The sequence below is a fragment of the Amblyomma mixtum genome, chromosome 9 (genome assembly GCF_055824585.1).
Source record: "Amblyomma mixtum isolate Tamu chromosome 9, ASM5582458v1, whole genome shotgun sequence".
NCBI lineage: Eukaryota > Metazoa > Arthropoda > Arachnida > Ixodida > Ixodidae > Amblyomma > Amblyomma mixtum.
In genome coordinates, this window is record NC_143020.1 from 4,867,295 (window position 1) to 4,884,574 (window position 17,280).

Here is a 17,280-nt window from a genome sequence, read left to right on the forward strand (position 1 = left end):
CAGTGAACACGGCTCCGCGTGGCCACGTACCTGCAGAGTGCGATTGCATCTAACCCGTTCATGAATGAATGCACAATGGCGCACAAAAAGACAGACCTCGACGTGGTGCTTCTTGTCATCTGCCCCTTTGCACAGGTTTGCTACCGGCTTGGTCGCAATGGTGATCCACATGAGCGCAGCCACGCGGAGCCGTGTTCCCTCTAAGTATGATTGACCCTGTACATGATCAGCCCGTGGCAGCCACCTACGACCGCGAAATTCTAACTACTTGATGCTGTTTCTGTTTCGTTTTCATCAGCTGAACGATAGTGTGATAGTTGGTGTGTAGGTCACGTAAGATATGAAAAAAATAAACAGCAACATACCTACTGATAAGTCGTTTATTGTCATTCCAGCTCTTGATGCAGGTTAGTTTAAGTGTTGTAGTGAATTAGAACTACGTATCAAAACAGTATTTCGTGTTTCCTTTTCTGTCTCATGTGACCTACTACGCGTCACAGCCATCGGCCGGTTGTGAAACCGGAACCAAAAAAAAAGCATAGAGAAGAAAATAAAGTATAAATTTTTAGTGCTTGTAGCTGAATACCACGTGGTAAAATATGCATTTTAATGGCTAACACATCATTTGAAAGAAGAAAATATTCAGTTAAAGTTAGTGTCTATGGTTCTTTAAGAGGAGTGTTTGTAGATCTTTACTTCCGTGTCATCAGGGATCGTCTACAGGCTTTTGGTAGCAAAAACGTCATTTGGCATTCCACGCACAGTAGTAACTCTTATGAAATTGAAGCTGGCGCTAAGGAAGACCATAGAAAGAGGACGACACAGCAAACAAGAAAGCTGTTCTTTGTAGTCGTTCTTCTTTCGAGATAACAAAGCGTTCTTTTTTGTTGCGTCGTCCTCTATCTGTGGTCTTCCTAATAGCGCTAGATTCAATTCAAAGAAAAAGTGACCAAACAGCCTAGCACCAAGTTCTACTAAAACTCCGATGAGCTAGAGCAAAATGATAGCTTCCGGTTGTTTATGTTGTGCTTGCCCATCTACAAAATGGCCCAGCTCTAAATTTTTCTGAACTGAAAGCTGACTATTCCTTCTGCTTACGCCGTTGCCGATGTGTATCGGCTGATACCACCTGAAACGAATTCCGCACGCGTTTCCTAGAAACTTCTATGAGATTATAAAATATGCCTACGGTTCCTTTTCTTTCAGCTCCTCGCCTTACCATTACTACGCCAGATTTCCTTACGACCAACGCGGTATGACCATTTACGTATTTAATTTACGCAAAAGCCTGAAACTCTTCCTTACTGCGCAAGAAATGGCCAATCTACTGGCTTTTAAACTTGGGATCTAGCATTCTGTCTTCCACTGACTATTAATAATGAGCACAAAATATTAACCCGTAGTACTGAACATTTGAAACGCCGCAATATGACTATGACTATGTTTCAAAGACCGCAATTTGCTCGGCTGCTGACCCGAAAGACGCGGGTTCGATCCCGGTCGCGGCGGTTGAATTTCTTTGGAGGAGAAATTCTAGAGGCCCGTGTACTGTGCGATGTCAGTGCACGTTAAAGAACCACAGGTGGTCGAAATTTCCGGAGCCCTCCACTACGGCGTCTCTCATAGCCTTAGTCGCTTTGGGACGTTAAACCCCATAAACCAAACCAAACCTAAACCAATTTATATTCAAAAATTCAATTATGCTTTCTAAAATAAGCATGAAAAAATATAGCCATTATTCCAAAGACTAAGCGTCTCCTTTTTTAAATTAAATTGTTTTTTTTGGGGGGAAAGGAAATGACGCAGTATGTGTCTCAAATATTTCGGTGGACACCTGAATCGCGCCGTAAAGGAAGGGAGGAAGGTGGGAATGAAAGGAGAGAAAGAGGTGCCATAGTGGAGGTCTCCGCAATAATTTTGATCACCTGGGGATCTTTAACGTGCGCTGACTTCGCACAGCACGCGGGCGCATTTTCAGTTTCGCTTGCGTCGAAATGCTGCCGGCGCGGCCGGATTCGAACACGGCTACAGGAGCTCAGTAGCCGAGTGCCTTAACCACTGAGCCACCGTGGCTTGTCGTCTTCTTTTGCATGTTCCATTTTCGGAACATTGGCTTTACCCATATACAGGATGCAAATGTGCTCTCCAACCTAACGAACTGCGTTTTTTCTGCCAGACACATTGTTACGAGAACCAACCCATCGATATTTGTACCCCATTCAACGTAAGTGATTCTGTTTCTTTATCGCTAATTCTGACAAGTTTTTCTCCGTAATTCACACCGCAAGAGGCCGGGTCAGCCCGGAGGTATTTAAAATGTGTTTACTTTTTTTCGCATACTTGTCTTGTCGTTTCAGGAGAATGACACAGAGAAAGTGCGCGAACTGATAAACGTAAGTTCTTTGAAAAAAGGCATTGAATTTTGTACGCTAATAATGCAACGAAAATTGAATCTTTGCACGCAGATAATGGAACTTTATTCACAGGTTACGAACATTTATTTCGAACAAGTACGACCTGGGTAAAATAAGAAATTTATCCTCAGTAATTCTTTTTTTTTCAGTGCACCAACTTCGAGGCAGAGTACAAGGTACTAGCTCTGACGTATCAGTTAAACGATGCCCTGGCATCTACACTTCCTGAAGAGGAGCGAAACCAGAGCTTGTGTACGTACATTAGGCAGAGATTTTTACGAATTAATACCTATATATCTTGTGTGTAGTACATTTGCCGGAAGGCTATGCTTAGCCGTTGAGCTAAAGGCTACATCGACTGGCGGAGTCAAATATTGCAGTACTCTCCAAAGTATTCCACGTGACAGTCTCTATATAACGTCATTTATACTAATGACCCGCCGCCCATAGATCATTTCTTCATACCCTAAATATTCAGTGCAGAAAAGAACGCGAGGCTACGAATCGCACGTAACAGGCAAAAGAGGCATTTGGAACACCGACAATGTTTTTCTAACCAGGGAGCTGTTATCTCAACAAAATACTTGCTAAGCACTCCGAATGCCACCGTACGAACAAATTGCGAATCACACTACTGCAATTGCTATTAGACAAAAAAGAATAAGTGGAATTAAGGCTACAGAACCTATATCATCAAAATAAAACACACTACAAATAGAGGAGAGAGAGAGAAAACTTTATTACAACAGGAATTCGGAGCACGCCCCAGGGTCCCCACACGACCCCACTCCACTCAAGTGTTTATGTTCCTGAGGTCCATATCGCTGGCAGCCCGGCCGGTGGCGATGGTCTGCACGGCCGGGTCCTCCGAGCGCAGCAGGGTCTCCCAGTCCTCCCAGGTCTTCAGGTTCTCTAAGTCCCGCGGGGGAGGGTCCGCCGGGCAGAGGTAAAGGATGTGGAGGGAAGAAGCGAAGGGTTCTGGGCATAGGGCGCATGCTGGAGTGGGGAAGGAGGGATGATAGTGGGCTAGGGTAAGGGGCGCGGGGAGAGTGTGTGTCTGTAATCTGCGCCAGAGTGTTGCGTGTCTGTTATCTAGGGAGAGGTGGGGCGGAGGGTAGAGCTGGCGTGAGGCTCTGTATACCTGGGTCAGCTCACTGAATGAGTGCATGCGCTCCTTCGTGAACCCCGCATCTGAGGCCACGTGAGCCCGGTTTAAAGAACCTCGGGCTAAAAGGTTGGCGGCCTCGTTTCCGGGATTCCCGGAGTGCGCAGGCACCCATATCAGCTCCACTTGGCGGGGCGGGGGTGCATCGGGCGAGTCCAGTATACCAAAAGCAGGGACATGGATTCGGCCTCGAGCAAAATTTAGAATCGTAGTTTTTGAATCACTGAAAATGTACCGGGCTTCTGTGCGGGTGATTGCGAGTGCAATGGCGGCTTCCTCTGCAGCCTCTGGGGAGGTGTTGGGAGGGAGAGGTAGTGTGATGAGGGCAGATAAAGAGGAGTCCGCCACAGCTGCTGTCGCGTCATCACCCGTGCACGCAGCGTCCACCCATACGGCGTCCGGCTCGGAGCCGTACGCTCGATGGAGTGCCTGCGCACGGGCTCTGTGGCGCTGCTCATGGTGGACGGGTGCATGTTCCTCGGGAGCGGCCTGATGAGGAGCTCCCGGTGAAGGGATCGTGGAATGGCGAGGAGGGTTTGTCGTTGGCAGGTATTCTGATTCCGAGGGAGTCCAGGATATACCGACCTGTGGAGGTTTTTGTGAGCTTGATGTATTGGGCCTGTCGGTGGGCCTCCACCAGTTCCCCGATCGTGTTGTGGAGGCCCAAGCATAGTAATTTGTCAGTGGATGTGTTGAGAGGAAGATGAAGTGCTACTTTGAATGCCTTGCCAATCAAAGCATCCAAAGCGTTTATATCATGTTTGGATAGTTGTAAGTACAGGGTAGTGTACAGCACACGGCTGAGGACAAAGGCATGAATGAGGCGACACAGGTCACGCTCCTTCATGCCTCTATGATGTCCCGAAACCCTGCGGATGAGGTGCGATATCGCGCCTACAACCTGCTTGAGTTTCGTCAGAGTGGTGGTGTTTTTCCATCGTTCTGGATGTGCAGGCCCAATACACGGAGGGTGCCAACCTAAGGTACCGGTGCACCATTCAGTTCAATGGCAATGGGGGAGCGGGGACAGCGGTTGTTCTTAGGGCGGATGAGAAGCAGTTCGGACTTCTCTTGGGAGCAAGACAGTCCGATGGTCCGTGCGTAATTTTGGGTGAGGGTGGCTGCTTCCTGTAAGGTGTTCTCTATGCCGCCGTCACTGCCGTGGGTGGTCCGCAGGGTGATATCGTCGACATAAAGAGTGTGCTTCAGATGGGGAATAGTTGCCAATTTTCGGGCGAGGGAGATGAGGGTAATGTTAAAGAGAAACGGGGAAAGGACGGACCCTTGAAGGGTTCCGATAATCTGAAGCGTGTAGGAGGGGGAAGACAAAGGTCCGAAGTGTATCTCAGCCGTGCGGTCAGTGAGAAATGCTCCAATGTAGGCATACGTGCGCACACCCACATTTCTCATATCCTTAGTCGCTTTGGGACGTTAAACCCCATAAACCAAACCAACAACATGCTCGAGGAGCTTCCCGAGGCATGAGGTTAGCGAAATCGGGCGAAGGTTTTGAATGGTAAGTGGCTTGTTGGGTTTGGGTATGAATATTACCTTCGCGTGGCGCCACGACTGCGGGAGGCTACCCTCCCTCCAGCACTGGTTGAAGTATTTCGTAATCTGGGTGATCGATCGGTCGTCGAGATTACGGAGCATGGAGTTTGTGATTTGGTCTGGACCTGGTGCGGAGTTGGCGCGGAGAATCACGAGGGCCGCTCTGACTTCCGTCTCCGTGATATCGGTGTCGAGTGTGGGATTTGCTTGTCCTGTGTAGTGGGGTAGAGGTGTGGGTGCACCTGGAGAGGAGTACATGGTTTGAAGTGTGTCTAGGAGGGTGTCGGGATCGTCAATGTGTTCGTCTGTGAGGCGTGTAACGTGGTGCTGTGCTGCTGATTTGGTGCGTGTGGGGTCAATGAGGTGTCGGAGGAGTTGCCATGCGCGTTTGCTGCACAGGTTTCCTTTGATGCCGTCACATATCTGTCCCCACTTGGACCGGCAGAGCTCCTCAGAGTGTTGTTGGATTTGTGTCTGCAGCGCGGCCAGCCGCTTTTTAAGTGTCCTGTTAAGTTTGTTGCCTTTCCAGCGTTCCAGGAGGCTGTGATAAGCTTCCCAGAGGTGGGCTAGGCGTGTGTCGAGTGTAGGGGTTTCGGTTGTAGTTTAAATGTGTCGCGTGTTTTGGTGAACGTCATGCCTGAGTGATTGCACCCATGCGTCGATGTCCGCGATGGGAGTGTCTGGGAGGGCGGTGCGTACAGCGCGAAAGGCATCCCAGTTAATGAGTTTGTGTGTTGTATTTGCGTGACGGAGTGGTTTGTACGGGACAGTGGTTTGTATAATGTAATGATCACTGCCCAGTGTATGTTGTGTTCTGTTCCCGGTAACGCCGCGGATACAGCGGCTCAGCGTCAGGTCCGGACTGGTGTCCATGCTGACACTGTTGCCGATCCGCGTAGGCGTCTGAAACGTGTTGTGCACAGTGGGTTGGAGGTTCTGCAGGAGCAGCCAGAGCCTGCGACCTCGATGTGTCGTGGTTGTGTATCCCCAGTCAGTATGCTGACTGTTGAAGTCCCCGCCGATGAGTAGGGGATGTTTCCCTGCTAGATGATGTAGGTCTCGCAGAAGTGATTCTAGCGAGGCGATCGGCTGGGACGGGGGTGGTATACGTTTGCTATAAATATAGAAGGAAGGGAATGTGTGTGATGTATAAGTTCAGTGATCACGCAGGGCGTCTCAGACGTGATGTGGTGAGTTTTGTAGGTGATGCTGCGGTGGACAAGTGTGGACGCCCTGGGTGTGTTAGTGGTATCTGAATGTGTAGATGTGTAGCTGGGGAGGGTTGCCCGGTGCGCAGTCTCCTGGAGCAGAAGTATGTGGAGGTAAGTGTTGAAAACTGTGAAAAAATGTGCTTTACGGCAGCTTTCGTCTTTTTCCCCCTGATGCGCTCTAAATGCGCTGAAATAAATGAATTTGAAATGAAAAGCACATATCTGGCTGCCTGAAAGAGTGCAAAGAAAACAAATTACTGAAAGAAAGTCTAGTGAAGCACCGAAGCACGGCTTTCACCTGTGCTGGCAGACCGCCACCGCCCGGAAAGCAATATTTGTTTACGCTCAAGTCAGCTCATTCTCCCATGGCATTCATGTAGTAGGAGGGAATGAGGAGATGGGGAATAAGTGAGCAGGCCCACACAAAAGGCTAAAGTATGGGAATGGTGTCTGCAGCGCGGATACTGAGGCAAGCCCAATAAATCTCGCAAATTATGAAGGACTATAGAGGTTCAGTTACTTTTCGAGGCCGAAGGATGTCTGCCGGCCTGTGTCGTGAAAGCAACAGATGAGAATGCGGGTAGCTTCGCCTTGCGAGGCTGAACTTATCTTGTAGACAGAAGTTGGTTGGGCAAAGGGACCTGCGGCTTGAAGCTACTTTCCTGACATAATGGGAAAACGTTAGTAAAGTAAGCTAGAAGGAGCTTGATGGCTTCACTGCACACTAGGAAAGCCATGCAAATAAAGATTGTTTTGATTTGGTTCGGTTTATAGGGTTTAACATCCCGAAGCGACTCAGACTATGAGGAAGGACGGCGTAGTGGAGGGCTCCGGAAATTTCGACCACCTGGGGAGCTTTAACGTGCACTGACATCGCACAGCACATGGGCCTCTAGAATTTTGCCTCCATCGTAATTCGCCCGGAAAAACAAAATAAAATTGCGCTGACCGCGATAGCTTGAACAGTGGGGATAGGTGATCGGGAAGTATGTAGCGGCAGGCCAGCCGTTAGTCCACAATGATGTTATTCTGATGGCAAAAAGATGGTCACATATGAGTATTGAGCAGTCGCCCTACCGCATTGGTTTCTATATTTGTAATGACGCCTACGTTTAGTTTCATGCTGCATTAGATCTGCGCGGTTCTGGACTCAAAGCCTCCTTCGCTACGTTGAGGCTAGCATCTTTGCATAACGAGTCAGTTCTCTTCGGTAAAATGCAGTTCATTGGCTTTCACACATTGGTCGTCGTCATCGCTTCAGCTTGATCGATGGTTACGACGTCTGATTCTATTATTTTCCTCCGTTGACGTGCACACATTGGTCGTCGTCATCGCTTCAGCTTGATCGATCGCTACGACGTGTGATTCTATTATTTTCCTCCTTTGACGTCCCTGACCTCTGTGCACGCGGCAAAGTTAGCGGCCCAGTTGGTGCCAGTCGACAAGGAGTGGGATGCTGTCGGCGGTGGTCACTCTCGCCCTAGTTAGACTTGCTGCCCGCGGGATGGGACAGATGACCAAGCGATAAAGCGACCATTGTAGAGGACCACCAAGTATGCAGGCCACATTGCTGCTTATATAAAACTTTCTCTTCCCAACTGAAGGTCGTTACTTCAAGAAATCGGTTCTCATCTCCGCGTTTTGTCCTCGTGGGGACTTTGGAAATAATAGAGGTGTTTCGAGTCTTTCATGCTGCCTTGACGGAATTTTTACGTTCACCGATGAATGCTTTCACAGCTGAGTGGATGACGTTGTGCTCCAGTGTTTGAACTGAAGGGGGCGGGGGGACTGTAGACGTCGAAGGGGTAGCAGCAGTGTAGAAAGTCTGCCATCATTAGTCATGTAGCCCTAGGTGGCCCTAATTCAAAGGCGGTATTGCGTGTGTCTATGGAGGCGGAAAGCTTTGAACAGGATCCCATTTCCGGTCATCTGGGTCACTAGGGGACACGAGGAGGCGCACTCACGGTGCCGGGGGTGAGTGCGTCAAAGGAAACCCGCTCATTATGCCGTTAAGGGCATGCTTGCCGCAGTTTTCTTCCCAGTCGAACTTGTTAACTTGAAACGATCTGATTTCATGCAGCTAGGACTGATTTCATCGTGCGATGGTGCTCCACGGGAAAGCCTCTGCCAAAGTACCTCTACAACTTGACGTGCGAGGACTATCTGGGCATGGTCCAGGTTACGTGTGGGAAATCCGTTACATTTAACGCTCCCGACGTCAACGAACTGAGCCAAGTAAGTGCAGAAAAGGAAGTTCTGTTTTTAAAGCGGTAGCATAAAAGCCTTATCGGGACAAACATGTGCTGTCGGTAATAAATGCCGCCCATTAAATGAAGTGCCGTCCACAGACCGCGTTATTCCAATTAACTGCAGCGTAGTGGCGTCACCAGACCGGAACTGATGTCACTTGCGAAGAATGCACCAACAGTTTCTTGCTATCACGTTGCCAACACTATGGTCAATAGGTATCCTGTGAACATTTTTGCAGGTCTCACAAATAAAATGAAATCAGAATTTCATCCCGGCATATATAAACTAGAAAATGACGACTGCGGTTGTTATCACATCCGCAATTTCGTCCACTTGGCTTTCGCATTCTAGTTACTGACTTGCATATAACTGCGTAAGCAGGTTCACTGGAATAGAGCATCGAGGCACCCTAGGCCTCCGTAAAGTTAAAGGCCTGAGCTTGTAAAGCTAGGGCCTCCGTCGTTAAGGGTTCGTGTCTCCGAAGTGATATGAACAGAATGCGAGACCGCTGAAGGGAGCCATTGAAACTATCGCGCCATATCCTTGAGGCGCAGCTGAAGTGTCCCTCGTATTTTCGCAGGCTACAGATGATGAATTTTACACTTCCGTTTTTCTGGCGCTCAGTTAGCAAACTATGCACGACTAATGTGCTTTCACCCTGATTCTTAAAGGTCGATGGGGATGCTCATTGATGATATCACCGATGAGATGGCGGTGAGAGCGTGCGAGTAGACGCTGAACAACATTTCTTATTTGACTAAATAGCTTGTTAATTAACACAAGCTTGGAAAATCTCCACTTTTGATTGCCGTGTACAACATCTTGTTTTTTTTTATTCACCTTCGTTGACCTGAACATGACCTGAATGCGTGTATGTTTTTCTTATTTTCAAGTACTCCCAGAACCATGAAATCGAGCAGCTGTGTACGGAAGGACAATCTTTCACAGTAAGTACGGCCAGTTATTGCCGTCTGTATACACTTAGGAACAGTTGCTAGAACCATAATATTCAACACTTGTTTTATCTCTTGTAACAAGTTTTCATTTTTAACATGTCGCAGTCGGCGGCTAAAAAGCAGTTATGAGTGGTTTTCTATATCGAAATGGCAAATACTCATAACATAAGCGTCGCTACAACGAAATGCAGAATTATGAGCTCTGAAAAAGCGGAAGTAACTACCACTTGAAGATTGTTCCTTTTTTGAACCATATACAGTATCTAAATATAGAATTCAGTTGTTTCTTGCGGCTTCGATAAATGTTTAGCACTGCTCTTAAAAATTTTTGCTTGTGCGAAAAAGCACATTTACATTTAACGCATTGCATGGAAGCTGCCACCAGTTCTGCTTAAATATTTAAAGCAAGATTCATGTAAGTAGAATTAAATACATTGGATACAAAATGAACAGAAACGATTGCAACGCTGCAGTATAAAGTACCACAGTCTAGAAGCTATTGAATTTTGTGAATAAAAAGCATTGTGTGTGGTTGATTCCTGAGCCTTAAATAACGCCCATAAAAATCGCAAAGGACTTCCTTGGAACTATTTCGGCGCAAAAATAACTTTAAAAAATTCAGAAAAAAAGTGACAGGATGATTACCACTGTGTATCCCGAGATTCAGTGACAGCTGACAATGCATTTATATTTAGCGATATATCGAGGTAGTAACTATGAAAGGGACTTCATATCTTCATAGTTCTAGAGAGCTCTTTTGGTTTTACACGCGTACTTGCTTTTTGACTGGCTCTCCTCTCCAGACCGTAGCCCTATAACAGGCGCGCAGTGCCGCCGATGCTCCCCCCCTCTAGCGGCGCGTTTAGCAGCAGTTACCACAGATACACCGTGCTACAATCCTCCGCTCTCACTCTACCCTCCTTGTTGCACGGTAATCGCCTTCCGTACGGCTCTGGTGGTAATCACTTACCGGGTACGCATTACTCCGCTCACGTCAGACCATCCTCCGTCCATAGTAACTGTCTTCCGAGTGGTTTCCATGGCAACGCACTGATTCGATATGCCAGGGACTACTACTAGGCCGGCGTGTGTCGCTGTAAAAATAAGCGATCTCTCCTTCTGCACCAGAACAGCTTAAAAAGTTGTCTCTAGATATCATCATCTTTATCATCATCATCAGCCGGACTACGCCCAGTGCAGGTCAAATGCCTCTCCCATGTCTCTCCAATTAACCCTGTCCCTTTGCCAGCTGCGGCCACCGCATCCCCGCAAATTTCATAATCTCCTCCGCCCACCTAACTTTCTGCCGCCCCCTGCTACGCTTGCCTTCTCTTCGAATCCACTCCGTTACTCCTTAAGAACCAGCGCTTTCTTGCCTTCGCATTACGTGCCCTGCCCAAGCCCATTTCTTCCTCTTGATTTCCACTGGGATATCATTAACCCGCGTTAATTCTGTCACCCACTCTGCGCGCTTGCGGTCTCCTAACCTTACACCAATCATTTTTCTTTCCACAGCTCGCTGCGTTGTCCTTAGGCTGAACCCTTTTCGTTAGCCTCCGCGAGGGACAAAGTATGGATAGCATAGCGAGTATAGCGAGGGACAAAGTATGGATATCCGTCGCCTGTGGCGACAAGGTTGGAAAGCGCATCTGCAGGGGATCTTGAAGTGAATATTGCGAAAACAAAATCCTAGGCGACTCTCGGTGAATCGTTTGAATGCGTTAGAAGCCAAGTGTTCGTTATATCCGAGGTGGTACAATTAGGTTGGTTATATCCGGGATCAACGCACTAAGTACGTTACATCTGAGGTCCACACACAAGAGTTCGTTATATCCGAGGTAAGAACGAAAGTTTGTTATATCCGAGATTAACATGTGAAAGTTCGTCGCCACCTGCCACCATGTATACGGACAGACAGAGCTTGCCGTTCCTATTTGCATTGATCCTTTCAATATTAACTTATAACGTTAACCTGCCTTAGACAGCAAGGTAAATGAAACGTTTCGCTCAAAATGCGGAGTCAGTTTCAGATACATCGATGCTCGCACTAAAAAGCCAGCTGGACGGGAATATTCGTCGAAGCATTGCTAATCGTGACCGCTAGTCATAAATGACACGCATTATTTGCTGCGGAGAACCTTCTCTGACTTGGTTAATCAACTAAGGGTAAGTAATAGTCTTGCTATACATGTTATATGCTACAAACCAAGCAAATTTGTTGCTATCATACCCAGAAATTCTGGAGAAAAGCATTTTTTAGCGGGAAATATCTTATGAGCGCAATTTTTTTATATATTGTAAGATACTACTATAACACTCAATAACACGCTTAACACGCTTAGCACGCACGGGGGGTTATTCACAGAGGGGATCGGTCGGAGCAGGATGGAAGCAGGAAGCCTACCAGCGTCCTTCAGCTCTTTCTCTTCCTTTCTCTCTGCTCGTCCTTCATCTTCTGCTTCTTCCGTCGAGGTTCTATGGAAGCACGTTACATTTCCCTCCTCGCAGACGAAGCCCGTCGGGCGAGTTAAACAGACCGCCTGGGATGGAATCGCTTGAGGCGGGCTACATGCACCACCTGAGACTGGCGTGACCGTCGACCACTAGCAGTTAGTCGCGATATAACGTAATTAACGTCACTAATGCACTCCAACACAACAAACGGTCCAGTGTAGTGGGATAGCAGTTTCTGACACAGACCACGCTTGCGTAGAGGGGTCCACAACCACACAATGTCACCAGGAACATAAGAAACTTCTTGGTGTTGGACGTCGTAGCGGTTCTTGGAACGCTCTTGCGAAGATAAAATTCGAACGCGGGCAAGCTGGCGAGCTTCTTCAGCTCTACAGAGTGTGGTCGCAAGAGAAGGTTCGTCGTGGATGAAAAATGGTAGAATGGTGTCAAGGCCACAGCGAGGCGAGCGAGCATAGAGCAGGTAAAAGGGGCTGTAGCCAGTTGTCTCATGTTGCGCTGTGTTGTATGCATGAGTAACGAACGGGAGGACGCCATCCCAGTCTTTATGATCTGCAGCGACGTACATAGCAAGCATGGTGGTGAGCGTCCGATTAGTGCGTTCTACCACACCGTTCGTTTGGGGATGATATGGCGTGGAGTGGCGAAAACTGCAGCTGCTGAGGCGGAGAAGTTCTTCAACAACGTCCGCTGTAAATTGGCGTCCACGGTCGCTAATGAGAACTGCAGGAGGGCCGTGCCGAAGAATGACGAAACGAAGTAAGAAGTTAGATACTTCAGACGCAGTAGCAGCTGGTATCGCGGCTGTCTCACAATAACGGGTTAAGTGGTCTACGCACACAAGAATCCATCGATTTCCTTTCGAGGAGCGTGGGAAAGGTCCAAGGAGGTCAATGCCAACTTGCTCAAACGTGGCTGTTGGAGGTGTGATTGGCCGCAGTTTGCCAGGTGGACTTGAAGTCGGCCGCTTAAAGCGCTGGCATTGCACACAGCTGGCTACATAGTGCTGGATGGTTGAACGCATGTTAGGCCAGTAAAATCGTTGCTGTGTGCGGTGGAGTGTGCGTGTCACTCCCAAGTGCCCAGACGTGGCGTCGTCGTGCATCATTTCAAGAACTGTGATGCGTAGGTTTTCGGGTACGACAAGAAGCATGCGTGCTCCTCCAGTAGCGAAATTCTTCTTATAAAGCAAACCGTCGCGAATGCAAAAAGTATTCTTTACAGAATCTTGAGCGGCATCAAACAAAGAGGTTAATGTTTGGTCTTTGCGTTGCTCAGTTCGGAAAACTTGAAGATCGGGGAAGGCTTGTGAAAGTGACGCCAAGTATTCATCAAAGTTGTCTGCGTCGTCATCAGTCGTTTGAAGCGGCAAACGGGAAAGACAATCGGCATCTGAGTGTTTACGGCCGCTTTTATGCACCACAGTGAAATTAAATTCTTGTAGGCGCAAAGCCCATCGAGCAAGCCGGCCACAGGGGTCACGAAGACTCACTAGCCAGCAAAGCGAGTGGTGGTCGGTCACGACGGTGAAAGCATTCCCGTACAGATAGGAGCGGAAGCGCTGTACAGCGAAAACAACGGCGAGACATTCTTGCTCAGTAACCGTGTAATTTCTTTCGCTCTTACTCAATGACCGGCTGGCATATGCGACCACGTGCTGATCGTGACCATGGCGTTGTATAAGTACAGCGCCGATACCGATACCACTTGCATCAGTGTGCACTTCAATTGGTGCAGATGGGCAGAAGTGGCGTAGGATGGGGCCCGAGGTCAAAAGAAATTTCAGATGTCGGAAAGCTGCGTCACATTCGCTGGTCCAATTGAACGGTGCATCTTTATGCAGCAAACACGTCAGTGGGTAAGCGATGTCCGCAAACCTAGCTATAAAGCGTCGAAAGTACGAGCAGAGTCCTAAAAAACTCTGCAGCTCTTTCACTGATTGAGGCACCGTAAAACTTTTGACAGCTTCAATTTTCTTTGGATCTGGTCGAACACCTTCTTTATCAACTAAATGACCAAGAACAATTGTTTCACGGTTCCCAAAATGACATTTCTTGGAATTGAGGATAAGGCCAGCTCGTTCCATGCAATCAAGCACAATATCCAGGCGGCTGTTGTGCTCACTAAACGTTTTGCCAAAAATTACAACGTCGTCCAAATAACATAAACAAATTTGCCACTTAAGGCCACGCAGGATTGTATCCATGAACCGCTCGAATGTTGCAGGTGCGTTACATAATCCGAAAGGCATAACGTTAAACTCGTAAAGTCCGTCTGGTGTTATGAATGCCGTTTTTTCCCTATCTGCAGCGTGCATGGGGATTTGCCAGTAGCCGGATCTCAAATCAATAGAAGAAAAGTATGAAGCGGAGTGCAGACAATCAATTGCGTCATCTATACGTGGAAGCGGGTAGACGTCCTTCTTCGTGGCCGTATTTAAGCGACGGTAGTCAACACAGAACCTCCATGTGCCATCTTTTTTCTTAACAAGGATAACTGGAGCTGCCCAAGGACTTGAAGACTCTCGAATTATGCCTCGCTTTAGCATCTCTTGAACTTGGTCATCTATTAACTTACGTTCAGTGGCTGAGACTCGATAGGGCTTCTGGCGTATAGGAGGTGCGGAGCCGGTGTTGATCGTGTGATGAATACGACTGGTAGGCGGTGGTGTAGAATCGTCTTTGGCAAAGTCGAACACGAACACGTGCTTCAGAAGGAGTTCCACTAGAGTGCGACGCTCGGTTGTGGGAAGAGCTTGATTAATCATAGCCTTAACTTGGGTCTCAATATCTCTTTTCACGTGCTGCTCACTGACAGAGTTGGTTAACGTCGCGACGGAACCTGACACACCTTCCTCGAAACGGGCGAGTTTGAGGCCCCGGGGCAACACAGCTGGCTCTTCAGAGTGGTTCACTGTCCACAGCTCAGTACGGCCTCTCACCACGGGAACGACGCAACGAGGCACGACGATACTCTTCTTAGAGCAGGCAGGCGAGTGTCGTAGGCTCTACCACAGCTTCAAAAGATTCGCACTGATTGTGAATAGAGGAAACCGCACGAATGCTGCGGAGAAAGCTGGTACAATAGTGTCTTCTTCCACCGCAAATGCTCCAAAATCCGGTGTCGAGTTATCCACAAGAGCTGAAAGTAGTGAAGAATTCAAAGCAATTTCTCCCGTACGACAGTCTAAAGTTGCACCACACTCTTGCAGAAAATCAATTCCAAGAATCACAGCATGCGTTGACCGTGGTAGCACTGCGAATTCTGTTCTAAACGTTAGACCACCAATAACAACATCCGAAGCACACACACCAAGTGAAACCAAAGGTTCACCACCGACACCACGAAATAACGCTGCACGTTCACCACTAAACATAACTTTCCTACCTAAACGGTTCTTAAAACTCAAACTCATAACGGATACGGTAGCACCAGTGTCCACAAGAGCCATTGTTTTCACACCATCAATAAACACTTCCAGCTTGTTCTTCAACATAAACACGGGCAGAGGTATATTGGACGTCATCGACTCGCCGGCGGCCTCACCTCCATTGGCCGCGCCTCCTAGTTTCCCGGAGGCGGAGGGGATGCACGACGTCGAGGAGAAGGTGACCGCCGTTGGCGCTGAGGCGGCGGCGTCACACTGCGGTCAGATGCAGGTGATGAACTCCGCAAAGTGCTCGGACGGTATGGGTCCCAAGCGGACGTTGAGGGTCGCTGCTGCGCGGTATGCACTTGTCCGTAAGTAGGCGCTGGGGGTTGGCAGTCTTGAGAAGTCGGGAAACGACGGCGGCAATATCTAGCGATATGCCCTGTAATGCCACACCGGTAGCACAAAGGTTGAGAGCGCCAGCGACCGCCATAAAAGTCCTGGCGAACAAAGTCGCGACGTTGGCTGGAGCCAGGATCTCGCTGCTGACGAACAACGTCTTCTGGGTAGGTGGGCCTCCTTTCCGCCGGCTGGTGGCCATAACGTTGGGCAATGTTCCGATCGTCCTTGGGCAAAGTGCCGTTAGGTTGAGCCCACGGAGTCGACAGGGCGGCAACATCTTCCTCCGGTGCAGAACTGTGCCGCAGATATTCTGTGCGGCAGAAGGTGTCCCGGGATCTGGACAATTCCTCGCGCACAATCTCTCGAATCATTTCAGCCATAGAATTTGGAGGACAGGCTTCAACACTGGCTATAGAGGTGACATTGGCCAATCTTCCGAATTTAGGGGTAATTCGACGCAGCTTAAGAGCTTCAAATGTTCTGCAATGTTTTATAACGTCAGCGGTGGTGCTCAGGCTCTCTTTACTAATCAGGAAATTGTAAACATCTTCCGCAATTCCTTTTAGAAGGTGGCCGACTTTGTCTTCTTCAAGCATACTGGAGTTAACTAGCTTGCATAACTTTAAGATGGCTTCGATGTATGCCGTGCAAGTTTCTCCGGGTACTTGCGCGCGGTGAAGCAATGTCTGTTCAGCACGCTTCTTTGTTGCCGATTCATCCCCAAAATTTTTCTTGATTTCGGTCGTAAAGGTTGCCCATGAACTCAGTGTATCCTCATGATTGTCGAACCAGTCAAGGGCAGTGGCGGCAAGGAAAAACACCACGTTAGCCAGTTTGGTAGCAGCGTTCCAGCGATTGTATTTGCTCACCCGCTCGTAGTGTTTCAGCCACTCGTCAACGTCCTCTTCAGGTTTTCCAAAAAATGTGCGGGGCTCTCGGTAATGTGGCCAGTTGTTCGCTGTGGATGTCCCGGGTTGCTCGGCATTGTCGTCTCCAGGCATGTCCGATGGCAGTGGTGGGAAGCCTGCGAGTCTACGGCTCCTTCGGTAGATGGAATGCTCCGTGGTCGATACCCCGCACCTCCACCAAGCTGTTACGTGCTTAGCACGCACGGGGGGTTATTCACAGAGGGGATCGGTCGGAGCAGGATGGAAGCAGGAAGCCTACCAGCATCCTTCAGCTCTTTCTCTTCCTTTCTCTCTGCTCGTCCTTCATCTTCTGCTTCTTCCGTCGAGGTTCTATGGAAGCACGTTACAATATATTCAACTCTCCCGTCAGCAGACTGGCAATTGTTTTGCCATTAATGTTTTTGCTATCGTCAGAAATCTTCCCCATTGTCTTTCTATGTTCTATGGCGATCTTGACTGCTCAATGCAACCGATGGAAAAACCTTGAAAGAAAGATTTTGCTAACATTCGAAGAATGAACTATTGCCTTCAATAATTAGAAAACAGCACATTACAATATTCCAATACTAAAAATGTTGTCC

At 48.4% G+C, this 17,280-nt stretch overlaps 1 protein-coding gene across 1 annotated transcript in view; it reads left to right on the forward strand.

The window, feature by feature from the left end:
• The first annotated feature begins 1,181 nt into the window (after positions 1-1,181).
• The window catches only part of LOC149328134 (uncharacterized), a 34,499-nt gene continuing 18,400 nt past the window's right edge, over positions 1,182-17,280 (forward strand). Inside the window, exons 1-6 of the mRNA XM_089561472.1 lie at positions 1,182-1,253; positions 2,177-2,224; positions 2,358-2,393; positions 2,564-2,666; positions 8,422-8,576; positions 9,485-9,538. Of these exons, the coding sequence (XP_089417598.1) occupies positions 1,182-1,253; positions 2,177-2,224; positions 2,358-2,393; positions 2,564-2,666; positions 8,422-8,576; positions 9,485-9,538 (468 nt within the window). The remainder of the gene's footprint in view (positions 1,254-2,176; positions 2,225-2,357; positions 2,394-2,563; positions 2,667-8,421; positions 8,577-9,484; positions 9,539-17,280) is intronic.